We start from the raw sequence: 26,923 nt of genomic DNA on the forward strand, positions 1-26,923 counted from the left end.
AAATACCCCAAAGTTACACACAGTCTACTTTCTGAGGAAGACAGAGTCTGGTTGTTGTGTGTTAAAGGACGTGCATGTTTAGATGAGTGTTTCACATTCTTGCATGGGGCTGTGGATTAAAAAAAACAAAAATAGATCAAACATGTTCAACCCAGACTAAACAAACACCAATTTGCGAACTGGTCCTTCATGGTTCTGTTTCTTTTTCTGTTTCTGTTCCTTTGTGTAACAAAATCAAAGCAATAGCAAAACAAATTGATGAAATTCATGTTCGAACCTCAGTTTGACAACCTGAGTTATTCTTCAACTGATCCAGGTGTGTTTTCTAAACCCCCAGGCAGCGTCACACATTAGCAAGATTCAGGTTTACGTAATAAAGGAAGGAGAAACTCTGTCATTGTGACGTTTTGGGTGGAGGAGGTGACGTCAGTATTGTAATAGAGTCACGACCATAAATAGCAACACAATGGATCAAATACAACCCGCAGTGAACTGTGTGGTCACTTGTGTGTCCTTTAATTCTAATAATGAATCTGAAATTAATGTTTAAGTGTCTTTAAACCAACATTAAACAGGTAATGGTTTGACATCTGAAGTGAAACCAGTTCCTTAGAGGTGAATTGGTCGTGAAAAACAAACAATATTATCAAGTGTGACCAAAGATAAAAAAGCGACTGCAAACAAATCCTGAAACTATTGTTTGCTTTTGTGCATTAAAGGAGACTTTTAGATAATGAAAACACCTCTTATATAATGTGGCTGTGCCTGTTGATGTTTTTCAGGTATGTCTGCTGCACCGCCTCACACATCTGTACCGGTGGAGGAAGCGATCCCACTGGCCACCGTCGCTGGGTCGGGCGACGCTGACGACAGCAGCAGTGGCAGCAGCTCCAAGGTCAGGTACCACAGGTGTCTGGCCACATGGAGCATCATCTGTGGGCTCTCCTGCATCGGGATCAAGGCCCTCACCTACTCTGTCAAGGTAATTTTTGGGGGTTTTCCTCTCACTTTGAAGAACTATAGTGCTGTGTGTGTTTGGTTTGTTTAAGAATATTTCAAATCACCTCAGTCCTCAGTCTGAGAAACAAGCCTAACTGACTCTGGCAATGTTTTTTAATGTCTTCATTATGATAGCACATTATAGACACGCAGCAAAGCCACAGCCTACATGTTACTATGTCACTGTGGTGAGCAACTCTTTGACCTATAAAAATAAATTCTAGTTATGTCTAGAATCGTCTATAATACATACAGTAAATATAAGTAAGTAAGTATTCAGACCCCCTTAAATTTTGCACCATTTCTTATGTTGCAGCTTTATGTTAAAATCTTCTCCTGCAAGGAACTGTTCATTAATGAACGATGGTGTTTAAAATGGATCAGATATATAAGATCATGGAGACCTGAACTGCTTTAGGAACCTTTATTAGGGTTTGAAGTACCAGACTGTTAAAGGGATAGTTCAACATTTTGGCAAATAACGGAATGTTACGAGACAGAGTTGTTTTAGAGGTAAATTCAGAGACTGCTTTCTGAAAAACTGCCCCTGAAGGCAACGTGCATCAGCGGTTTTGCATGAATTTACCTCTAAAACAACTCTGTCTCGTAACGTTCTGTTATTATCTCATAGCGTGGTGAATGTGCAGGTCACAACTTGTCCACCAGAGCATTTTGGAGTTGTTGGATTCTGTATTTGATGAGTTTGATGAGGGAAACCAAGAAATCCCATTAGCCTCCGTAGCGTAGCTCTGAGCAGCTCACGGCTCTGCTCCGCCGTTCTAAAAATAGCTTGAACCAACAATTAAAGGTAACGAACCTACTGCTATGACTATAGGGATTATGGCAATGGGTCAATTTGCCAAAATGTTGAACTATCCTTTTTGGGATGACTGAAAAATTGCTGAGTAGATCTAAAAGGAGGAAGCGAGACATCCCCTGGTTGTTCTTATTTTACACATTCTAAATTAAAAAGGAGAACAATAGATGGGAGATTATATTTTGGTGAAATTGTGCAAGTGGTGTTTGTGCCACATGTTTATTGTACATGTTTTTTTTTGTAATTGTGCTGAAATGGTTTTCTATGTTTCTCCTGAAAAAAGAACATTTAAAGAAAGAAAAAAAAAACCTATTACATTGATTCAAAATAAGTCAAGGCTTCATGGTCATTCTGCACTTATCAGTATTTTCAAACTGGATTATTTCTCTTTATCAGTCGCATTAGTTCTTGTTTCCTCTTTTTCTAACCCATGATGCTTCTCTTCAACAGGCTGAGACGGCAAAAGACCCAGAATCAGCGATTGTGTTTTCACGGCAGGCGAGAAAATTCAGCATCATCTCCTTTGTGGCGTGGATTTGCATCCTGGCTTCAATCCCCGTTCTGATGGCGCTGGTCTCGTATCTCGCCACTTTGAAGGACTGATGGACTTGGACTTTTTTTTTTTTTTTAATTGAACAGAGTGGCTCATCTCACATCGTTTGGATGTTTATACGGAGATAACGATGGCGGACGACACAAAGAAGCTGTTTATCCACGACAAACAGCCCGTGAAGATATGAACAAAGTGCTGGTTACTCAGAAACAGTGCTTTCCTGCGCCGCCATCTCAGTTTACACTTTTCTACTTCCTCTTCAGCATTAACTTTTTTTTTTTTTTTACACAAAAGAATCATGCAGACTGCAAAGTTTCAAACTTTTACATATTTTCTTATACGCTGTAATATTTATTTAACAATATATGAACATATGAACAAATGCAAAACTAAGTGACCATAGAAAATCCAGCATTGCCTATTATTGTTATTATTATTATTATAGTTATTATAATAGTCTGAGACATCACACTACATGACACATTTACATCATACATTAAAGATCAGACTGGTCATTTCCCAGTAACGACCCAATCCTTAATGTTTTTTTGCACCTTAAAAAGCCATACTATATTTAACATACTCATCTTGTATTATATATATGTACTTACAGATACGACAAACACTTAATAAATTAGTCAATCAATCTGTGAATGTATAAACGCAGCAGGATTGGGTCTGTACTGGAAAACGTTAACGGCAGTGCTTCATCATTGTTGTGTCATCACTCTCTTATCCATTATTGCATTGTTACCATATTAACTTTATTAAATGTCAAATGTATCAATGTGTTGTACTTTTATACAAACGTGTAACATAAAAAGACTTTGTAATAAAATGACAGAGAAAAACGTTTGTGCTTTTTGCATTGTTGGGAACATCTTGACGACAAAAAAATGTAAAAAAAAAAAAAAAAAAAAGGGGAGTGGGGGACAGATACAAATACGCTGCCTTACAAAACATCTGTTTAAAAAAATCTGACAGTTAAGGCAACCTCATTAAAAATTTGGCAAACAAACCAAAAACGAATACAAACACCACAAAATAATCCAGAGAGAGACCCACAGGTAACGAACAGACACATCGTCGACGGTCTCTGGAGTGCTGTGTTGTTTCCACGTTACAATTTATACAATAACACAAAAAACAAAACGTCTTCAGCCGTAAAAAAATCACAAACACAGATACGTTAAGTGGACAAGTCGAACACTGGACCTGTTCTGAGCCGAGAGGACACTGATCTACACACACGCACACACACACACACACGGTCACTTCACTGTACAGAAACTTGGTGGTTTGTTTGTAGCGAACACACAAATCTCTCGCTGGCACGTTTTTTTTGTTTTTTTAAGTTATAAATCAGCATTTAATAAAAAATAGCTGCCTTTATAAATAACTTAGGGATGATGATGCTGCCGCTCAGTTAATACACTGCTGCAACCTGAAGAACTTGACACTCACAAGTGGTTAAATTAACGTCAATGGACGGAAAAAAATAAAAAAAAATAAATTGACGGCCGGGTGTTTAAGTGCTGCGATGATGATAGAAATAATAATACTAATGCAACTTATTGAAACACGAATAACAAAGTTTCAGGATTAAATACACTCATGGCGCTGTGATGTTTTGTTCTTCAACTTGCAAGCTATACAAATGCAACAGACTATAAAAGTGTTACTTCTTCAACAATTGTCACTGCAACATTCAAAATGATGATTGACGACGAGCACAGAGAGAAAGAGAGAAGAGCTGGAGGACTCTGCAGTGAATCTCCATGATGAGGATACATTAGAAACTGTCGTATATAAAACAGCGACGCAGTGTTTGTTGTTGTACTGATTTGAGTAAAAGAAGGAGAGGAGAAGAAAAAAGGCATCTGTCAACTGTCGGCCTGGTCGTGGATGAGCCACAGGTTCAGCTGGTCCAGCTTGGCACAGAGCAGCGAGTCCACGTCCTGCGCGCTGAGCGGCGGCTCGTCTTTGGCGAAGCTTCCTCGTCTCGTCCGGGAGGTCGTGGTGGTCGTGACGCCCGGCTTCTTTGGTTTTCTGGCCTCGCCCACCTCCAGGAACTCCACGAAGCGCTTGACGCGTTTCGGGCCGCGCCACAACTCGGAGCCGTCGCGGCGATTGACAGGAACCTCGAATATGGTCTCCAGACGGCTGAAAGACGCAACGACAGGCGACAACGTCAGTCACATAACAAAGGGAACGGCGTGCTCGACTCTTGTGTAAAGATGAACTGGGTGCCAGCTCAGTTCAAACATTTAAACAAGAAAAAACTGAAATGGCAGCACTCACAAAATAATCTTGAAACATTTATTAAAGCAGAAGTAAGCGATCCGGTCGTTTTCGCTAATGCTGCGTTCCAGGCAGGCTTTTGAAACCGTAAATTACAGCTTCAAGTCACAACTTACGACTTTGTAGCGTTCCAGGCAACCCACTCGTGTATTTCCGACCTGTTTTACCTGTGAAAGTCACTATAACGGCCACTCGTAACTTCTGACCTGTGAAGTCGTACCAGATCGAACTGGTACGACTTCACAGGTCGGAAAAACACGAGTTACGCACCATAACAGTCCTCGTCCCTAAGTCGCCACATTTACGCGCATCCCTTGGCTGCACACACAGCCCTTCATGCCGTTCTCTCTCATTGGATAAAACTTGTAGGATACGAGAAAAGTTTTCTCCTCGGCGCAGAGCAGAGTGACTGACAGACCCGTGTTTCAGACCAAACACTCTATATAAGTGATTGCTGTCGGAAGATATAACTATTTAAGACATATATTAACACAAAAATATTGCTCACTTCTGCTTTAATAAATGTTATTTTGAGTGCTGCCATTTCTGTTTTTTCCAGTCAGTCACATCACAGATGTTACTACATTTGACCTGGTGACACTTCCTCTCTTCTAATCCACAAGTTTCCGAACGTCATCTATGGTCAAAACCGGAAGCCAGTTTTGCATCTTCTGTGGAATTGTATGTTTACGTTTCCATGGTTTTCAGCCGTTGTCATAGTTGCGGTAAACACATGGATCTATTAACACTGGCTTTTTAACACGGATGTCAGTTTGTGCGATATCCATTGTTAAAAGCTGGTGTGATGATGATCCATGCGTTTCACAGATTTTCATTGAAAAAAAAAAAAAAAAAATCCATGCATTTACCACGACTACCGAAACCATGGAAACGTAAACATAAAATTCCACCGGAAGAGCAAAAAAACGGCAAAAACGGCTTACGTTTTTGACGTGTGGAAAAAGGTGGATACAGAGACCAGAGCTGACTGTTCCTCTGCTGCCATCTGCTGGTCAAACTCCGTCCAATGATGTTAAACTAACTCTGAACAGGTTTTAAATTAAACTGAATGTAATTTTTTTTCGAACATGTAAGCAAAAATAAAGCACAAGTTCATTTGTAATAACATAAGCAAGTTATAAAACAAAAAACACTGAAAACAAAAGCATAACATTGTATTCTTTATACATACAGTATTTGAAAAGGAGTGAGAAGAAGAAACACAGGCAGGTTGTGTGTAAACCCAAACTACAGTCCGGTCGTTCCTGTAGAAACAGAACTGAAATGTTCCTGAATATTCTTTGTTACTGTTATAAGGAAGTTTTTCCTTGTCACTGTTGCCATGTGTGCTGCTCTTGGTGGGATCTGTCAGGTCTCTGTAAATAGCGATATAAAGGACTACGCCTTCTCTTTTTGTAAAGGGCCTCCAGATAACTTGGCACCATACGAATAAAATTGACTATCTATCTGCCACAACCTGCAGAAAACTCTTTAAATCTTCACACTTTACTTCCAGATGTTCCTGTTTAAGCTCATCTGTGCATCCAAATTTTAATATTTTACCTGTTTTTATGTATTTTAATGTTTATTCTATTTTTGTTTCCTGAAACTTTTATCATAGGTGTTGAGCTCACAACTTTTAATGTATCTTTTGCTCAGCTACATTGTGAATGAGGTCTGTATTCATTGATTAAATATCAGACTTGTTATTCTCAGGGCTCCGTCTATTTATGATTTAACTTGATATCTATACACACAACTATAAAGTGCCACAGGTTGATTTGCTCTGGTGTGATGTTGACCGTGACCTTACCTTTCAGGGGGTTTGCTGAAATTCTTATTGGTGTAAATTTCCTCCAAGCTGAAGTCCTTCTTTTTCAGCCTGTAGTGAAACATACAGAAGAAAAACAACAACTGTGGTGTGAACAGTTTGAATATTGATCAGGGAGGATTAGAAAAGCCAGCAGTACAGATCGATTCAAAGGAATATATTGTAGTTCAATATTATCTTATCTAACAAGCAGCAGCAGCAGAATTAGAGACTCTTGCATGTTAAACATGAGCCTGAGGGTCTTTATCAGGTCAACGCAGGTTTTCTACTGAAGCTACTTGGCAGCGAAATCAAACAGAAACAGATGAAGATGATGAACATTTTGGAGGGAACATCAAAAGTAGGAGAGCTGAGTGAAGCATTACATCTGTCTTTAAAGGGATAGTTCAACATTTTGGCAAATTGGCCCATTGCCATAATCCCTATAGTTTTAAGAGTAGATTTGTTGCCTTTAATTGTCGGTGCAAGCTATTTTTAGAATGGTGGAACAGAGCCGTGAGCTGCTCAGAGCTACGCTACGGAGGCTCATGGGATTTCTTGGTTTCCCTCATCAAAGTCATCAAATACACAATCCAACAACTCCACAACGCTCTCGTGGACAAGTTGTGACCTGCACATTCACCACACTATGAGATAATAACAGAACGTTACGAGACAGAGTTGTTTTAGAGGCAAATGCAGAGACTGCTTGCCGAAAAACTGCCCCCGACGGGTACGTGCATCAGCGGTTTTGCATGAATTTACCTCTAAAACAACTCTGTCTGGTAACGTTCTGTTATTATCTCATAGCGTGGTGAATGTGCAGGTCACAATTTGTCCACCAGAGCGTTGTGGAGTTGTTGGATTGTGTATTTGATGAATTTGATGAGGGAAACCAAGAAATCCCATAATGAGCCTCCGTAGCGTAGCTCTGAGCAGCTCGCGGCTCTGCTCCGCCGTTCTAAAAACAGCATGCACCGACAATTAAAGGTAACGAACCTACTGCTATGATTATAGGGATTATGGCAATGGGCCAATTTGTCAAAATGTTGAACTATCCCTTTAAGCTTGCAATACGATATCACAATATTGTCACTGTGCAGATCTAGAAACTGAATGGATCAAATTTAACATGATTCTGTTTCCTAAACTTTTTAACAGTGAACTCGAACGTTTCCTGTACGATGAGTGTATGGAGAACATACCTGACGGGTTTGGGCAGGCCCATGGGCGTCAGGTTGTTCTGGGGTTTGGGTAAAGTTTTCCGAATTCTGATGGACGACACCTTCCCTCGCTCCTCATGTTTCTGCACCACCTGTGAGGATGGACGAGTGAATCAGAAACCAGAACCATCTCAAGTAGGATTAAGATAGAAACTGTAGGAACTATGTATCCATCTGTGTAAAAATATAATGTATACCTTGATTTCAGAGTCAGACAGAGCCTTCTCCTCTCTCAGTGCAGCGTCTTCATACTCCTGACTGGAGGAGCTGGTGTCTTCATCCTCCTCCTCCTCGCTCTGTTGTCGTCTCTCGATCTCACACGCCAGAGGATTCCCGCTGCAAAACACATTCACATGAGCTCAGTTACCGGTGTTATGATGAAATCAGGGCTGTCAAAGTTAACGCGTAATCTGGAAACGATAACGCGTTACAAAAATATTAACGCACGATTAATTTCATCAAGTGACTTAGGTAGTGCCCGTCTATGTATTCAGTCTGTGTCTGTGTTGCCATCGGTGGTTTGATCACAGACAGAAAGTAGTGACAGTGATCAATCAGACGAATTGTAAACTGCGTCCGTGAGTGTTTCCTATAACGGACGGTGTCCTGTCACATGTACGGCAGCTTCAGGAGGACAAAGTTCTCCATTCACATCGAAGCCTGTGATACGGCTGCGGTGTGCGAATCAAAATATAGTGATAATGTGAAAAAATAAACAACTAGGATGTGTTATTGCTTTTCATATCTGTAAAATTGCATCCTTAAAGAGGAACTTTGTAAGTCCAGTCGCTTTTCATCTGTGTTGCTAACCCTCAACCTGGCCATGTGCATTTGTTTACAACGAAGCCGGCGAGAAATCAATCAATAGAGTGGTAGATAACGTTATATATTATATACGATGTTACGACGTGTATATTTGTGTAGTTTAATCTGTCATAAACAAGAGATTACGGGTTACAAGACACGATTGTGACGAGAGCTGGGACACCAGGTCGGAGGCTCTGATCTTACAAGGTTGGTTTTCAGCCCAGAGACGCTAGGTGGAAGGCAGAGAGCCTCCGTTCCCCCTGGAACAAGTTACAAGTCATTGATTTAACCATCACAATTACTGGAAAGCTGTTTAATTAAGGTAAAAATGTAGCAAAGTTAAGCTACAAATCTTGCATAATTCCTCTTTAAATTCTAATGGATTAACTGTAGGTGCATAAACTGCACCCTTCAATACTTTATAAGGAAGAATAGCAGTTATATTAGTGTATAATATTTAGTATTTTAATCTTGATTACATGAAAAACGTTTATCCAGATTGTAACGAGTGTGTTACCTGCTGCAGGAGTCGGAGGCGGCACGAGAGGAGTCGCTTCTCTGGAGGAACCCTGGGAGGTGCCAGGCGGACGAGGACGTGACGGAGGAGGAGGAGGAGCAGGAGGACGGCGAGGGAACGTGAGGGGAGGAGGCGCCGGGGCCGGACGCCGCTCCTCTGCCGTCGACCTTCTTGGAGAGGAAGGCGAGGGGGCTGGAGAGGAAGCAGGAGGCGAGGACGGAGAGCGCCAGGCCGGGCGACAGGTGCGGAGCGACGCCGTCGTACGGCGCCGACCGCCTGGACGCCGGGTACACCTCCTTACGCAGACACAGCGGGGCGATCTCCCGCTCCACCTCCACGCTGCAGACCGTGTGCCGACGAGCTCGCCGCAGGGACTTGTGGGAAGGAGGGACAAAGTGCGCGGCAGCGGCGGCCTTGTGCAGGTGCGATGATGTGTGAGTCCGGCCGTGGTGCGTGTGCGTGGGCGTCCAGGGCGCGTCCTGCGAGCAGAGCGACGGGATCTCCGGACACGAGTAGCTCCGCAGCAGGCGCCGCGAAACGCTGCCGTCCGATGACGAGCGGGAACCGGCGGCGGTCAGATCGGCGTCCTCCATCGTGATCGAGTTCTTCGCCTTCTTCTCTTCATCCTTGCGCGTCGCTCTCTGTAAAACCACGCACATCCTCCGCTGGGGATCGGCTCTCCTCCGCGGCTTCACGGCGTTCACCCTTCTGGCGCCGGACCTCGGCTTGGAGACGCCGCCTGTAAGAGACGCGCCACCTGTCACGGGCGCAGTGGTCTCTACTTCCTGTAGAGTCGCTACTCCCGGCGAGGGAGCGGGGTGGTGGTGATTGTTCTCAAAGGGCGTCATTTCAAAATACACAGGGTCCGTCGAGATTTTACCGTTGCTCGTCGCTTTCGTCTGGATTTCTTTGGTCGTCACGTGAAGGTTGTCGATACATTGCTTCGTCGTCTCTTGAGTGGCGCCCGAGTCCGTGGGTTTAACGGCGCCTCTACTACATCCCTTCCTGTGTCTCTTGGGCGGCTGGTTCAGCTCTGGTTTGGCGGCCGCTGCCTCCTCCTCTTCAACGGGCGGAGGTGCGTTCAAATGCACCGGTGCTGCAGAAACCAAAGAGCCGTTGGAAGAGTCTGTTTTCGAACCTGGCGATTTCCGTTTCACTGGTTTCTTGCTCGCGCTCCTGGCCTTGATCTCCGGACGGACGAGGACTTGAACCTCGGCGAGCGCGGCCTGCTGCGAGGTGATGGCCACCGTGGTTTCCAGGTCCATGCTCTCGATGTTTAACTCACTTTCTCCCAGACCTGATTTCGTTTTAACTCTTTTCCCTGATCCACTTCGCTTCGTCTTGTTGCCGCCACCGCCACCACCGACCTTCAGGTTGTTCTCCACCGACACGCTGACGGTTTGATCCAGTGAACAAATCAGCAAAGCATCATGGGAGCTTTCAGTCTGTGGGTTTAAAACGACTTCCTCCGTCGTAGGAAGCGCCATCTCTCCTCCTCCACCTTTTCCTTTCCTGTTTGTTTTCGTTGACGCAGTTTGTCTCTTTCTGGGAGGCTTCAGTGTTTCGTCCGCGACGACGTTTGCCGACACGACTTCCTTCTTTGGCGGTTTTGACCCTCTGACTTTGGCGCTTTTTGAAGTCGTGTTTAACAACTCTTGGTGCTCCGTGTCCTCCGTGCATGATGTATGTGGGGTCAGTTTCTTCCTCTTCACCGGTTCTTGCGTACGACAGGACGGTTTCATGCCTCTCTTCGATCTCCCAGAACCCAAAGCTGGATACGAGTCCGGGTTCAGCTGCTCCAGCTGCTGAGCGTCCGGCGCCGCCAGAGTCCGTGCATTAGCGCTGGTGTTTGAGTTATTCCGCAGGCTTTGTCTAACCAAACCGCTGCCACTTTCATCATCAGGCTGAAGAACGTCCGAGTAACAGATCGAAGGTAACGTTTGAGAAAGCTGCCGGACGCCGACCGCTGGGTCCGACTCGTCCTGTCTCACTTCGGACAGAAGCGTTTTAGACGCGTCTTTCTTCACCTGTGACCTAATTCTTGTCCATTTTCTGGGCAGTGGTTTCAGCCGGACCACCAGCTCCTTGTCCGGCTTCTCCGCCTCCAACGTGGATGATTCCTGCGAGGCACTTAAACTGACGGAGGGCTCCGACAGCGCAGGGGGGATAAAAACCGACCCACAAGGCTCTGAGACTTGTGTAGAGGCGACGACGCGGGCGAGGGCAGCGTCCGGCAAAGGCACAGAAACAGAAACAGGCGAGTTTATTTCCCTCCGAGTTATTCCACATTCATCCGTCGGTTCGGTGTCAAAAGAAAGTTTTTTAAGAGCCCCGGTTTTGGAGTTTCGTGCACCTTCTCCGTCACTAATCCTCTGTCGGTGCGTCTCCGCCTCCTGATTCCAGCTCTCAACCGGCTCAAACCTGTCGCTCGGCGGCTCGGCGTCGGACAGCTCACACTCCAGATCTGGGTCCTCGGACGACGACGGCGGCGGAGGACTGGGGGCTCTGAAGAGTTTGACGGGACTCATGACGATCTCGGTGAAGCTGGCCATCTTCGACCTGAACGACTGAAACAACGGGCCGATCACCCATCCCTTCGGGGCCGACGCGTTGCCAACAGCCAGGCCCCCGCACGCCTCCATGGCCGAGTCCGCGCCGTCCGCCACCTGCTCCACTACATTTTCTGCTGCATCGACATTTGGTTTCTTGCAGGGGGTTTTCTGGTCCTCGTGTCTGTGATAACATGAAAAGGAAATTAGAATCGGACGAGCACATATCACAGGGATGAAGCTGTTTTCATTATTAGAATAATAACAAACTAATTTCCCATGAAAGCAACAACATGACGTCTCAATACGACGCTCACCGACTCCATTAGAAAAATGACTCTGCCTTATTTCCACTCAGAGAACTATACTAATACATGATAGTATACTAAACCATGATTGCACTGCTGTTCACAGACATAACTGCACTTTGATTACAGCTTCTTATTCACTTTCCTCTTATTAAAAAAGTTGTAAAAAACAATTTAATAAAAGAATATTATAACAAAATTGCCTGAAATAGTTTTTCCACATGCATAAGAAAATCTTCAAAAAAACAAAAAACATTCAATCATTCATAAATAAGCTGTAGCGGTCACACACTTACTTATTTTGGCCGTTTGCTGAAAAATTAAAATCAAATCCATCCTGCAAAAACAAAACAAAAAACAGATAAACATAGTTTTAGTTATGATAAAAGACTTGAGCCGTGTTTAGTGAAAGTGTTGAAACCATTTGAAACAAAAACAATAAACCAGAAATGCTTCAAAGTATTTTCCCTCCATTTTACAAAACTAAACAAAAGCAGAGCACATTCATGATTAATGTGAATTTGTGCACAGAACTTTCTCATATTTGTCAATTAAAAAATTTCTCCTCTTGCAAAAAAATAATGACATTTTATTTTTCTGAAAACTGGGTCAAATAATGAGCTTTAAAAACGTTTGGTTCTCTATTTACTTAACCTCTCATTCGCTTCATTCGATATCACTGGTACATGTTTCCTTTTACACTCTACACACAATGAATATACATTGTGTTCTGTACAGTAATATTTGCAGTGTTGTGCGTTAGTGGGTCACATTAAGACACTCGATTGCTTGTCTGTTGTCGGATGCAACAGACCGTGAAGGAGGATTAAATCACCCAATTAACCCTCACACCCTGTTCACTGTACTGATCCCCCCAATGTTGCCATACACAGGCCGAGCGTACAGCTGCTGCTGCACACGCACGCACAGATTATAGACACCGACAGCTTTATTACACGAGAAAAAAACACCGTCAAGGGCACGAAGCCAGGCTGCGAGGAGGACGAGACCGAGAGGCCGGCGGAGAGAGAAAAACACTGACCTCGTTCTGCTCCCGATGAGTGTTTTCAACTCTCGGCTGCTTGGACTGTGACACCTACAGAATCAGAGAGACGCTGCGTCAGAGACTCACTTTATTAATGTAAATATGATCATTTAAATAAGCTCAATATGTTTGTTTTTTTTACCATGTTTCCACTCTCGATTTGTCTCTTGCTGGGGGACGAGTTCTGTCTGGACGGTCTCGGAGGCGCTGCGCTGTGTGTGCCGCTCTGCTTCTTAGGTGTCTGAGCTCTGATCCCCTGAATACGACCGCTCCTTCTGTGGCCAGATGTTCCATCATTCGCACAGCTGTGGAAGTTTCATACATACGTCAGTTTAGCCGACATCCAGCAAATCTTTTTTTTTGTTTCATACACAGTGAGGCTGTGCAGGAAGTCATGATGCATCAGTATCAGAAAGAAAAAGTCTAATATTTCTCAGCCATGGTTCGTGCAATATAGAAGGAAAATATATTTCTATTCAACTTTATGTACATTTTGCAAAAGTAGAGACTTTAGAGACTGCATTTAAACTTTAAACTATTTTGTGTTGCTAAAAGTTCAGGTTTGGGTTCAAGAGCCTGAAGAATGTTTGATTTTATCAGCTCTATCTCAGATATCAGATACCAGGCAGCGTGTTTCTCTGACAGCTGCATTGCAAAACAAGGATGTCAAATTCATGACTGTAAAAATTTGCAACAAAGAAAGAGAAAGAAATCAAAGCAGAGGCAGAGGAAACGGTCCGAAGCGTGGCTGGCTTCATGAGACGATGGCAGTTCTGGTAGGAAAACAGTCATTTCAAGAAAAGGAGGCAGCAGCTCTGTGCACAACATGGGCTCAAAAATCCAGGACTGTGTCAAACCTGACACACACACACACACACACACACACGAGCGCAGCCGAGCAGCACGTCGGCCGTCACAGAGGCTGAACGTCCAACGTCGGAATAACATCAGTGTTTTTTTGTTTTTTTCCCTCGACATAGAAAACCTAAAATCTTTTGAACCATGTCATCTTTAAACTGTTTCTACACTGTGTCCACGAGACTCAGAGAGAAAACAGTTGGACCTACTTTTCCCCCCCTACATTGAAAATTGATCATAAATTGTTAAGGGATCAATAAGCAGAATCAATATCGACATCCATTTCCATCTCCACCATGTGGACATCTAGTTCTGTTCTGCTCCACACACACACACACACACACATTTAATTATTACTCTGAAATTTCCAACAAATAAATCCGGCAAATAAATCTATGATTATTTATTGCATGCTACGAGCCAAATACACTACAGCCAAATCTTGGAAATCCACAACCAAACCAAGTATTAGCTAGTGTCTGGCTTGCAGGACTATCAGATTCTCTGGCACTGGAAAAGCTCGCCTTCACATTAAAGGGTAAATAAATATCTCATTTTTGACAGTATGTGGAGATCTTTTATGGTGTTCTTAGAGGGGAGGAAAGCATTGGAGGCATGTCCTCCCTGTACGTAAACCATCAACAAATTAAATTGCCATTATACGTCTGTTTGTTTGTTTTTTGCTTTATTTTATTTGAAATGCTTTTCTCTAAGGGAGTTAAAGGATGATTTACGTTTTGGACTGTTCAAAATAACACATGCTAACTGCCCTGCGATGTTTATTTCATTGAAGATGAGCTTTACTGTGATTTCTTGTTGTAGTGTGTGATTATTTATTCTGAAAATTTATAAAAACACTTCTTGTTGAAGAAAAAAAATTATCATTCTGAAATACATTTCCCTAAAAATCTCAGCTCTGTTGGTCCAAGTTATTGAATATTGTCAGATTTTTCTCTGTGTGTCTGAAAGTCCTGACCTATATGTGCATAAATGAAAGAGAAGGGACAAAAAAAAAAAGCAAAAGGAGGGGAAAATACACAAAGAGCAAAAAAAAAGAGGGAAAAACCAAAAGGTGCCGGGACAACTATACCTGGGAGTGATGGAGGAAAAGGGGAGGAGAGGTGGTGCACTACAGAAAGGGTTTGGGGGAATAGCATCTTCATCCATTGGACAAACTATCTGAGGGAGCGAGTCAGAGGGATAAGTCAACATCCCCGTGCTCTCTCACTCTCTCTTTCTCTCTGCTTGTCTCTGTAAATAACAGTGGAAGAAAAACAAACATGCGGGGTATCATATCAGTACGAAAGCACTTCAAAATAACTCTTTAAAAGTGAAGCTTCACTTACGTCTATAATCTCTGGGACGGAGGTTTAATTCTGAAATGAAGAGGAACAGGATTTTTCTTTTCAAGCTCGAATATTAGCATAAAAGACAACTAAGGAATTAACAAGTAAATATTTTAATGACTGTTTGAAGTCTTAATAAGGTATTCAATTTATCACTTGCAATAAAAAATGTCAGAAAATAGTGAAAAATGATCATCATAATTTTCTAAAAACAAAATACGACATCTTAAAATGTCTTTGTTTTATCCAAACAAAGATATCCAGCCAACCGTAATAGAAAACCCTTCCAACTGAGAGAGAGAAACTCATGTCAAACAACTAAAATATTAAACTGAGTTATCATTTCACCTGTAAAAACAACATTACAAATATGATTAATGATGTAGAAACACTACGTAAATACTAAGTCGACTTGAATAAACATTTATTTAGAGCTGCATGATGTGCAAACCAATCCTCATGATATCATCTTACAATAAAATGGGCGGATGTTGTTAAAGGACGATGGTGGAACATGTTCATGGCATGCATTATAAGAAAATGCACAGACTACTTTAGTGAGTTGTTGTTCAACCTTTAAAATATCCCCACGAGGGCTGCGGGGTAGGTATGCAAAACACATCATATTGAAATTATATGGGCAAGTACTGAGATTGCAATATGTGATGTCTATGTGTGAATGAATGCTCATTTTCACTGTTTAGTTTCTCATAAATAATGATAACAGATTGATGATGTGACATTTGATGGGGTTTACACCACACAAACATGTCACATTACACCTTGTAATATTGGTCAGGGCTTCACAGCAGCAACACAACACTTATGGTGCCAACTATGTACAACAACACAACAGCAAAGCAGCATTTATGAAGAATGTGACTTATATTGTGCATAGATTTACATACACGCAATAGAAATGTCCTCCCTAGTGTAGATAAAAGTGTTGCCATATATTTTAAACGCAATTTTCTGTTTTAAAATGTAACAGGAATAACTATAATTTAAACCTGGGGTGTTATTATTGCGTGTTACACTGTTTTAATCACTTCCCTCAAGTGTGAAATTAGGATTTACATTGAATCATGCTCTTTTGAATCGATACAAAAAAAACAATAATTAGGTTACAGCTCTGTCATTGTGGCTGGCATGAGTTCACCTGCACAACAACACGAAAAGTTGCCTTGCCTCCATCCAATAATAACCTCGCTAACTAAAGCCAGTAAAAAAAAAAAGACATACAACATACCGGTATATGAGTGTGAATGCTAATTAATTAAACACGAATTCATGTTCATCAGTTACTGTTTACAATCAAATGATAGCGGTGGTGACGGTCTGATGAAAAGTGGGCGGCGTCTACTTGCTGGAATAAAACACTGTCTCATATTCAAACTTTTATAAATGAGTAAACGTTAAATGAACACCACGTAACGTTAGTATGTGTATCGGTAAAAAAAAAAAAAATCGTTAAAAAAAAAAATGAATATGAGGTGTGTGTTTTATGAAGCTACAGTAGAGCTTTAGCATGCCGCCGACAACACTGCATGGTTTAGATACAGTTTCATTTCCAGGGAGTAGCCGTAGCCCCGAGCTGTCATAGCTACCCAACGTTCAGGCGCCTTTTCCCCGGCGTTAACCACGGAGCCCCCGCGGGTCATAGCTCACTCACACACGGTTTTTCCAGGTGAATCACGGTAGACAAACTTACCTGAGCCGTTGAGCTGGACTTCAGGTGGGTGTTAGTAGCGCTGCTGCCGACCTCACCTCACCACCGTAAACAAGACATGTCGGACGGACGGCGGCGCCCTACAGCAACAGCAACAGCTACAGCGGCAGCCAGCGAATGTATCCGTTTTTACAAACCCAACAAGCAGACAGACGCCTCAGCCAATCAGAGCCCGAGTTCGTTTTCCGCCTGGTGGAATCTGGCCAATCGGAGCAGAGTTCGAAGCGTCGTAGGGGTTGAGGTCAGCCAATCAGGAGCGTGGAAACAAATGGCTCATAAAAATTTACAGTCTTTTATGTCCCCGTTTGACTCGACTCGAGGCGGTCGGTGTGGTGTTTTGTGTGTGGAAAGAAAGGTGGAAAGGAAAGACCCGTGGTTTTTTTTTAAATATCAAGTGGAAGAATGAAAGTGGAGTTAAAAACTCGAGGGTGGAAGAGCCGGTTAACTAACTTGCAGCAAGACACCCCCGGAAAACATAGGTTTTTCTACCAAACTGTTCAAACGGGGTATACATTTACACATTTATTTGTAATTTATTCACTATTGAAATACAGAATCATCTCTGCCCTCCATTTTGTTGCCTGGTTATGTGTAAAAAAATGTAGTTTTAGGGCTTATTTCGAATTCATTAGAGGGTTGTGGTTGTACAATTGTTTTATAGAATTACTATTATTTTACCTGTATGTCAACTTACACCCACACAAACACTAATACAAGAAAAATATAATTAATTTCATTCAATAATCAATGAATGAATTCATTTTCTCTCTCTAAAGCCTTGTTTGACATTGGCAGAGGTCAGCGCCTGCCCCTGACTGTGTGGTTTTGTTGTCTGATAAAGTCACCACAAAATGTTGCGTTTACTGATACCTCACTGAGGCGGCTTTAAAGTGACAAATACATTTTCTGTCAGTGAACTTATTTACTAATCAACAAATAAAAAGACGGTCATGAGTAATGGTCAGTTTTTGGGTCCCTGGTGAAATAATAAAATGGCTATGGCCATCATGTCCAGTGGGCACCAACAACGTATCGCATAGAGATCAATGTGGTCATGGTCAAAATGAAAAAAGAAAAAGTTTATCTCACCACAAGAAACCTCAGTCACAATTCTGCATACAGATAAATTAAACTACACTTCTAATTTTGGTACTTTAGTTGTACAAAATTTTATTGCTACCTGATTTAAAGTCAAATATTTGGCTTGAAAAATCATTTAAATGATTAATACATTACTGAAATAGTTACAAATGAACACCCCCCCTTCTTTTTGAAAGACTAAACCTTGAAAATGGATCAATATATCACAATATATTCATTGGAGGCAACAGCTGCATCAAGTAAAGCTCAGTAGTTATAAACTAACAACTACCAGTGGTGTTTATGAATGTGGTGGTGGTGGTGATGATATACGATCCTAACCACACCTGTTGACACAAGGTAGAAGTACATTTCCCTACTACCAGTGTAATATTAAAGATAACTCTATCAAAGCATCAGTGTGAATGTGACTTCCTGGTTGTAAAAACGTCGCTGAATAATCAGAACTTAATCAATAATAAACCTTGAAATGAAAGTGAACGAAAATGAAAGTCAGAAAGTGAACATGGCTGATAGCAACACCACATACATGAGACATTTATTTAAAAACAATGTACAGGAAAGCAAATCCCTCCCGTTAAAACAGCAAGATCTGAAACGAACATGATGATTTCTGGGTCTGGTTCTGGTTCTGGGTCAAGGTGGTTTTTGATGCTGGATAGTGAATCATGTATAAAGCTCAAAGTCAAGTCTCTTAGAGTTGTAGTACTGAGATCCCTCCTGGTCGACCCTCTTGCAGTAAACGCCGGTGCTGAAGTAGCCTTCGTCCACCCAGCCCTGCAAAACACACACACAGTAAGAAGATTATAAAGCCCACCTGCTCAGATTGAGGTTAAAGGTTCAAACAGGCTGCAAACAAATTATCTAGTAATCTAACATAATGGGATTTGACCACAAATTAGTTTGTCAAAAGGAAAACAAACATTAAATGCGCATAAAGTTGATATTTATTTTTAAAAAGTGGGCAGACATACAGGTGCATCTCAATCAATTGGAATATCATGGAAAAGTAGATTTCCAGTAGTTCAAGTCAAATCGCCCCAACCAAATATTAGGTGCATATAGAGGGACATTTCCATTTTCTTCCATTTTTTCCTCTACCTCGCACAAGGTATGTTAATATTATTTCTTTACTTTGTTTAAATTATTTGTTAGGTCAAGGTAAGCTCATGCTATAAGCCTTTCGGGTTTCCGACCTCACCTGCACATTTTCCCGTATCCTCCTCCCTATTAAGAGAGTTAAGTAAATGTATATGTTCTATATTTCATATGTGCAATTAAATAAAGTCTAAAAATATAGAATAAAAATGCTTTTGTAATATTGACATTGACATTTTGAGATATTAAATTCTAGGACTTGATTAAATGTACTAAGCCATAATCATTACAATTAAAATAAATAAAATAAATAAAGACATGAAATGTTTCATTCTGTGTGTAATGGGTCTATATAATGTATTAGTTTAACTTTTTGAATTGAAATACTGACATAAATAAACTTTTCCATGATATTCTGATTTATTGAGATGCACCTGTGTTTGCCTGATGTGACAAAAGACACAGAAATCCCATCCTGTAGCTACACTGTTTATCCTCTTGAGGGTCACTGAGGGGCCGGGGGGGCAATCCCAGCTCACACTGTGTTGAGTGGGATGTTGTTGTTCACCTGAACAGGTTGTCGGTTTATGACAGCCTGACAGGGTCGACATATTGAGACAAAAAGCCAATTAACCTAAACTGCATGTGTTCAGAGGAAGAGAAGAACCGGGTCAGAAGAGAAGCACCATGTGACCATACTGTTCGACAACAGCACCGTCAGAAATGGAGTCAATTTAATGTGTGAGGTATTTCAGTAATATCTTTTTGTGTAATTTAAGTTTTAGTAACACTTTATAATAAGTACACACTGTTAAGCATTAGTTGAGCTTGAAATACTGAATTAATCATTTATAACGCATGAATACTCATTAGTATGTAGTTTATAAACATAGTTAATAGTTTTACTCATCATTGATAAGCACTAACTGTATTTAACTACATACTAAGTATTCATGCATTATAAATGAAGAACTCAGTATTTATTTATGCTTAACTAATGCTTAATAGTGTGTACTTATTATAAAGTGTTACCAAAGTTTTCATTTATCTATTTAAACATATAAACAGACAGTGTTGCTTTTAGTTACAAGATAACCAAAAGGCCCATGATAAATGCTCATATTTAAAACATTCAACAATTATATTGATATCAATGCAGTCAGTCATTTTGTGAAATCTTTATGGCCTGAGCCTTCGCACTGCATTTGTACAATATGGAAAAAAAAAAAGATTAAAGCAGTACTAAAGAACTTTCAGTTTTGGTTGAGTTTGGCGGCGCCTGTGGACCAAAGCGGTAGTGTTTTGCCTGAAGGAAGACTCCATTTCCCATGAACACTAGCGTGAAGCCCTGTAAATATCCTGCATTAAAATTAACAAAAGACATCAAAACTAAGTTTCTGTTTCCAGTGGATCATTTCAAAGTGAAAACACAAACATAATCCATTGCTAAAGTGCTGTTTTGCCTGTTCCCTCCTTGTTGTGACTCGCAAAAGTGAAAGTGAAGGAAGACTCCATTTCCCATGAACACTAGCGTGAGAGCAGGGTTCCTACCATGCTCCTCAAAGCTGCTTAGTGCCAGAGAAAGAGATACAGACCCCCTCAGGCCATGACAGAGGTGTCATTCAACTTGTTGTAAGTCGATGTATCATCACAAAAGTTATGAAAATATTTTATGAAGGTTGAAAAGTTCCTTAGTGTTGGTTTAAGAAATCAATAATCATTAAAAATCATCCTATATTATGGGGTTAAATAAAGCAGACAGAGACCAGTTTAAAACCAGTGGTCCTCCTCCTCGGACATGAAGCCAAATTTGACTCTGACCGGTTCAGTAGTTACCGAAAGGAGCTGATTTATATTAAAAAAAAAAAAAAATTATATCTATGGAAAATATATTTTTAAATAGTTATGTAGCAAAAAAAGACAGACCTTGTATGTTTTTATACAGCCACAAGTAAACATGCATTAATATAAACTTTGTTTTCACTTTGGCTCATTGAAGCTCAGTCGTGCATGCGACCACGCTACTGTGGTTTTTTTTGTTTTTGTCTTCATAACATATTGACTAATATTAATGGTCTGACTCAGTTGACGGCGTGTTAGGCCGCAAACACCGTTAAGAGAGAAACAGCTGATGTGAGTCACTTTCAAGTTTGCTCTGGTCATTTATAACAGTTAATAATCACAGTTTCTCTTTTTACGTGACTCAATCCCCCATTTCTCATCTTCCTCATTTGTCATCTTGAGAGAAAACCAAACTTTTTTTATTCAAGGGTTTTTTGTGTCACTTCATGTTTTACGGTTTAATAAAAAAAACAACAACCTTCAATGTCAAGTGTAGTTTTGTGTTTCTGCTTGATGAGAAAAGAAACTTATTCCCACAAAAGAAAGATACACCACAGTTTTTCTTTTATTTTTATCCCCCACAATATGTTTAAATTGATGTGAGATACCTGCATCTGCTGACTGGTGAAGGGCCCGTAGATTTCTGCATTGTCCTTGTTCTCCCACTTGTACTCCCACATCACCTCGTCACTCACTGAGGAAACAAACACTTTGATTAGACAAAACAAAACAAAACAAAACCATAAATGATACTGAAGCTAATCACAGTAGAAGTAACGCCTCTCACCTCTTGTGTCATCCTCCTCCTCCTTATCCTTCGATCTGCTGCGATGCGTCTCGTCGAATTTGTCTCCAAACATGTCGAGCTCGTCTTCTTCCTCCTCCTCCTCCTCTTCGTCGCCATCGTTGCCGGATTTCTTCCCCACGGCCGGTTTCTTGCTCGTCATGCTCTTCAACAAATAGGCCAGTTTCTCGTACGTTTGCTGATAGATCTCGAACATCCCGGACCCGACCAGTCTGTCGGCGAGCGCCGTGAGCTTGTCCAGCTTCTCCGCGTCTCTCTTGGTCTCCTCCGTGGCTTCGCTCTCTTCCTTCAGCTTCCTCTTCTTCCGTCCTCCGAGGCCGCCTAGCCGACGGAGCCCCGCGGCGACGGTCTCCCCGGGTTTCAACAGTTCGACCACCGCCTCTGTGAGCTGGTGCTGCGTGAAGGACGCCAGCGGGTCCTCGGCCGGCTCGGGCTCTTCCTCCTCCTCCTCCTCCTCTTCGGGCTTGTCTCCCTGCTTCTCCTCTCGCTGCTTCTCTTCCTCGGCCTCGTCCTCGTCGCCGACTCTGCGCTTCCGTTTGGCCCCGAGACCTTTCTTCTTTTGTTTGAAAGGCTGCTCTTTTATTCTCACCTTGAAAGAAGTCATTTAAATCATTAAACATTTACGTTAAATGTTTTCAAACGTGGAGTAAAAATAACTTAAAGTGATACGCCAACATTTTTTTTTACATTGTCTTGCCTCACTCCCGAGTCGATGACAAGCAGATAGACACCATCCTTTCGACTGTGCGTGCAGTAACAAGGGAGATAGAGCCGTATCGCCCGTAATTAGCTTAGCTCAAACACTGGAAGTGTATGGGTAGTGTTAGCCTGCCTCCTACCCAAGCCGAAATCAGCAGTCAGAAGCTGATTTCATTTTAGCTCTAAACTCTGTAAATATATCACTTTATCGACATTTCAAACATTTTTAGGCGAGAAAGTAGCCGTTTAGATCAGCAGTGTGTTGTTAATTTGTCTAAATACCAGCTGTTTACAATTTTGTTCGGACGAATTCGGCGCTACTCAAGCTAGACGTTGTGACTAACGCACTTCCGGTTACTTTCACAAAATAAAACACTCGTTGTCCTTTACATACAGAAAACCATGACGATAGAAGTTGTGCTTCTACTTTGAAATAGGAAGCTAACCTACCCTTGATGTAGCTAGCTTGAACCAAAATAAACCGTCTTTGCTTGAACCGATCTCGCCCCGTTACCGGCATTTGACTGCTCAAGATGCCTTACCGGAGAGTTTTGTCAGCTCTGAGATGAAGATCGGCCCATCAGTTTCTGTTTAGAGTTGCTGAAGAGTTTCTCTGATGACTTTAGGTGGAGGCAGGCTAACACTACCTATGCACTTCCAGCGTTTGAGCTAAGCTAATTACGGGCGATACCGGCTCTCCCTCGTTACTGCACGCACAGTCGAAAGGATGGTGTCTATCTGCTTGTCATGGACTCGGGAGTGAGGCAAGACACGTAAAAAAAATTAAAATGTTGGCATATCACTTTAAAATGCCACTTACCCAGTCGATGTTGTCCAGCCAGTTGTCTCTGATCTGTTCCTCCTTTTTGACGAAGTAGTTTCCCTCCGAGTCAAAGTGTCCTTCCTGCATCTCCTCGTCAAGGTTGAAAGGTGTGATAGAAACTCCCTCGTCAAAGTCGATTGTTGCTCCCTCTTGTCCTGGAAACAGAGACAGACCATAATATCAGACAAACATTGTTAAGACGAACTACAATCTTACTCAACTTTAACTCTTTTAATGGAAATTAAAGTTCAAATGATCAATAAGGGACGTACCATCCACATCATCACTGGCCAGAATATCATATTTGCTGCTGCCCGTGTCTTCTCCTTCGTCCTCCTCATCGCTGTCCAGTGAGTGTTTCCCCTTAAACCTGGAGCCTGGTCCACTGGCAACCTCACAGATCTAGACCAGGAGTAAGAGAGAGAAATTAAATATATTACATAAGACCTTCAGTAACAGCTCCTAGAAGCTAGAAGCTAGAAGAGCTCCAACATTAGAACATTTTTAATCCCTGCTAAAAACCCACCTCTTCTCCTTGGCTTTTATCATTCCAAATTGATTGATTTTTAAATATCATGACAGTTCTTATTGTTTCAGATCTTATGTCTATGTTATTGTGCCTTTATCTAATGTATGTATTTGCAATCGTATTTGTTTGTAATTGTAAAGCACCTTGGTTAACGGTGCTATCTAAATAAAGCTTGACTTGACTGTATATACTTACATACTGTATAATTTGGCACATAACTGTACAGAATATCTATCTCTCTCTTTGTTTTTTATATGTTTTACATTTGCATATTTTTCTACTTTTTTTTTCTTTACCTTGGATGCTACAATGCTACTGTAACAACCAAATTCCCCATGTGTGTGATTAATAAACAGTCCTATGTCTTATGATAATATCAGAAAAATAGATGTTTATAGAGAAAACCAAGTTACTGTAATATTCTTATAAAAAGTATTTTCAATGTATTGCACGGTGAGGTTTGCAGCTTAACATTTAAAACACAAAATCTCATTAGTATACAGATATAATAGTTTGAGATCATAGCAGTGTTGTTACCTTCTTCCTCTGTCTTTGTTTTTTTCTATATTTTTATGTTTGTTTTATAATATCGCTTTATATAACTTTCTATAATTGCTTTTTTTGTATGCTACAATGCCACTGTAACAACCAAATGTCCCATCTGTGGGATAAACAAACAGTCTTATGTCACTTATGATAATACCAGAAATAGAGAAAAAACAAGTTACAGTAATCTTCTTTTAAAAACTATTTTCAATGTATTGCACGATGAGGTTTTCATCTTAACATTTAAAACACAAAATCTTATATTTCTATATTGCTTTTTTGTATGCAACAATGCTACTGCAACAACCAAATGTCCCATCTTTGAGATAAATAAACAGTCTTATGTCCAGAAATAGAGAAAAGCAATCTTCTTTTTAAAAAGTATTTTCAATATATTGCACGATGAGGTTTGCAGCTTATCATTTAAAACACAAAATCTGTGGGAAAATATCATAAAACTACAGATATAGTAGTTTGAGAGGAGCGCAGCGGTGTTGAACCATAACCTGGACGGTCGGTGTGTTGTTACCTTCTTGCTCGGCTGCTGCTCGTCCTCCAGGTCCAACTCTCCGATCCCGTCCTCAAACGTGACTTTCCGCTTCGACATGACGCTGCAGGAGGCAAGACAGCGACTCTTTTATATCCGTGATCCAGTCTAAGGTGAGCTGCGGCGTTAGTTGGACACCTTTACGATGTAAAACTTTCAGAGAAACGTCGCTAACACACGGAACTTAGCATCGATGCTAAAACTGTTAGCCACCAACGGCGCATGCAGGGGGGAAAACAACACGTTTATCAGAGTCCCACATGGGGAAACAGGTGAGAGAACATTTAGTTAAGTTGTAAAGTCTTAGTTTTACACAACAGCAGTGTAAAGAATTACACAAACAGTTCGCTAAACTGATGTTTTAGCAGTGAAATGTGACAAAAACCTGCTCAATATTTTTTTTCAGGCGACGTTCGTTTTCGGTTCTTCCTCGCTTGTTTTTCTTCTTCCTCGCGCGCGGCGTTTTCAAATATCAAGCGGTTGCTAGACAACGACACGCGCTGTACCGCCACCAGCTGGAGAGGAGCGGGGACAGACCATAATACTACTAATACTAATACCTACTAATAATACTATTAATACTAACACTAATATTAATAACAGCTGGAGAGGAGTGGAGACGAAATAGACCATAATACTACTAATAGGCTACTAATAATACTAATACTAAAACTTATAGGCTACTAATACCAATACAAATACTAATATTAATATTAATAACAATAATAGTAGTAATATTGTAATATATTGCATGCTTTATAGATAATAAAATGAAAAAAATGTAGTGGAGGAGTGGAGACTAAATAAGACCATGTAATACTACTAATAGGCTACTAATACTCACTAATACTAATACTACAACTAATACTACTAATACTGATACTAAAACATATACTAATACCAATACAAATACTAATATTAATAACAATAATAGTAGTAATATTGTAATATATTGCATGCTTTATAGATTATAAAATGAAAACAATGTAACCCTAATCTAGTCAATCTAATGTAGCCTATCAATATTTCTTAATAGAGATTTCAAGGAGGAAACAGTTTATCAAATGTTAACATTTTCTGCTTTCATGATGTAAACATTGATCATAAAAATAAAAATAAAAAAACACATGTAGCCTAATCTTTGACTCTGAATCTTTATTTATTTCATGGTGTTTTAGAAACACAATTGTCGTTACCCCATTGAATTTAATGATCTGCCATTGGATATTTTTCAGTGTAAATTGCAAAAATAAAACTATATCAACGTTCAGATTGAGATAACAATGTCCAGCTCAACATTTAGGAACAATAAAAGAACTTAAATGATATATGCACAACTCATTCCTAAATCATGTAACAGGACTCTTTAATGTGATTGGGCTGTGACTCACATTATGATTTGTTAGTTGTTTTTCTTTATTATGATCAAAGACTCTTTGCACTGAGGTTTATCCTGCAGCTACGACTCGACTTGAGCGTGTGAGTCGGCCTCTTGCCTGATTCTGTGGAGACATTATGTTCAGTATAGGAGGGCGAGGGCACGACCGTCACCACAGTGTATATGAGTCCTTGTAAGTCTTAACACTTTGGACTCTTTTAGATTCAGAATTCCTTGAGGTCCATTCGGATAAAAAGGATAAGTGACTCTGCCGAGAATAGACACAACAAGCTTAGAAACAGAGAGGCATACTTTTTTTTTCTTTTTTTTTCAAAAGGTCACATCTCATCTGACATTTTTCATGTGTAAAGACTTTGAAGCACAAACACTCACTATATTTAAAAAGAAAAAGAAAAAGAAGCTTTGTACTTTCTCCCTGAAGAATCCACCAACTACCAGGGGACGTCTTCTGCTTCACATCACAGACACCATCAGAGATTAAAATAAAACCTGCCACAGACTGAGACACAGAAAAGCAGAAGTGAGAGAGGAGAGAGATAGAAACTGTATGGGCCGATGCTTCAAACCTCAAACTCCACTTCTACATCTTTTACAGTTCACTTCCAGGTAGCAGCTCGGCTCGGCTCAGGGAGGGAGAGTTCAGGCTGCATGTGTCTGACCACCGGGCTCGGG

The 26,923-nt window shown here is 41.0% G+C and overlaps 2 protein-coding genes across 4 annotated transcripts; both read right to left on the reverse strand.

The window, feature by feature from the left end:
* Positions 1-2,239: 2,239 nt before the first annotated feature.
* Positions 2,240-16,961, reverse strand: prr14 (proline rich 14). Of its 2 annotated transcripts, none has more exons than XM_083976797.1 (11): positions 16,845-16,961; positions 15,134-15,163; positions 14,878-15,038; positions 13,072-13,234; positions 12,927-12,980; positions 12,181-12,221; positions 9,028-11,760; positions 7,901-8,039; positions 7,686-7,795; positions 6,484-6,552; positions 2,240-4,532 (listed from the first exon to the last, which is right to left on the reverse strand). In XM_083976797.1, the coding sequence occupies exons 3-11, from the start codon at positions 14,997-14,999 to the stop codon at positions 4,253-4,255; spliced, it is 3,711 nt and encodes a 1,236-aa protein (XP_083832923.1). In that variant the 5' UTR covers positions 15,000-15,038; positions 15,134-15,163; positions 16,845-16,961; the 3' UTR covers positions 2,240-4,252. The 2 variants fall into 2 exon arrangements, with proteins under 2 accessions (XP_083832923.1, XP_083832924.1); XM_083976798.1 differs by having other exon boundaries at positions 14,878-15,036; positions 15,130-15,163.
* A 1,523-nt stretch (positions 16,962-18,484) lies between these two features.
* On the reverse strand, positions 18,485-26,908 carry cd2bp2 (CD2 (cytoplasmic tail) binding protein 2). Of its 2 annotated transcripts, none has more exons than XM_083977998.1 (7): positions 26,818-26,908; positions 24,835-24,916; positions 23,503-23,632; positions 23,228-23,385; positions 21,691-22,297; positions 21,512-21,597; positions 18,485-18,740 (listed from the first exon to the last, which is right to left on the reverse strand). In XM_083977998.1, the coding sequence occupies exons 2-7, from the start codon at positions 24,910-24,912 to the stop codon at positions 18,630-18,632; spliced, it is 1,170 nt and encodes a 389-aa protein (XP_083834124.1). In that variant the 5' UTR covers positions 24,913-24,916; positions 26,818-26,908; the 3' UTR covers positions 18,485-18,629. The 2 variants fall into 2 exon arrangements, with proteins under 2 accessions (XP_083834124.1, XP_083834123.1); XM_083977997.1 differs by lacking the exon at positions 26,818-26,908 and adding an exon at positions 25,238-25,275.
* Positions 26,909-26,923: the final 15 nt, after the last annotated feature.

The sequence above is a fragment of the Trachurus trachurus genome (assembly GCF_905171665.1).
Source record: "Trachurus trachurus genome assembly, chromosome: 8".
Classification (NCBI taxonomy): domain Eukaryota; kingdom Metazoa; phylum Chordata; class Actinopteri; order Carangiformes; family Carangidae; genus Trachurus; species Trachurus trachurus.

Coding starts and splice junctions, on each gene's coding strand:
- prr14 (XM_083976797.1), bottom strand. CDS start 14,999: ATGTTGACTTATCCCTCTGACTCGCTCCCTCAGATAGTTTGTCCAATG. Junction 11,761..12,180: donor TCAGCAAACGGCCAAAATAA/GTAAGTGTGTGA, acceptor ATGTTATCACAG/ACACGAGGACCAGAAAACCC. Junction 4,533..6,483: donor TTCAGCAAACCCCCTGAAAG/GTAAGGTCACGG, acceptor TGCGTCTTTCAG/CCGTCTGGAGACCATATTCG.
- cd2bp2 (XM_083977998.1), bottom strand. CDS start 24,912: ATGTCGAAGCGGAAAGTCACGTTTGAGGACGGGATCGGAGAGTTGGAC. Junction 23,386..23,502: donor GGCCAGTGATGATGTGGATG/GTACGTCCCTTA, acceptor CTCTGTTTCCAG/GACAAGAGGGAGCAACAATC. Junction 22,298..23,227: donor GGCTGGACAACATCGACTGG/GTAAGTGGCATT, acceptor ACTTCTTTCAAG/GTGAGAATAAAAGAGCAGCC.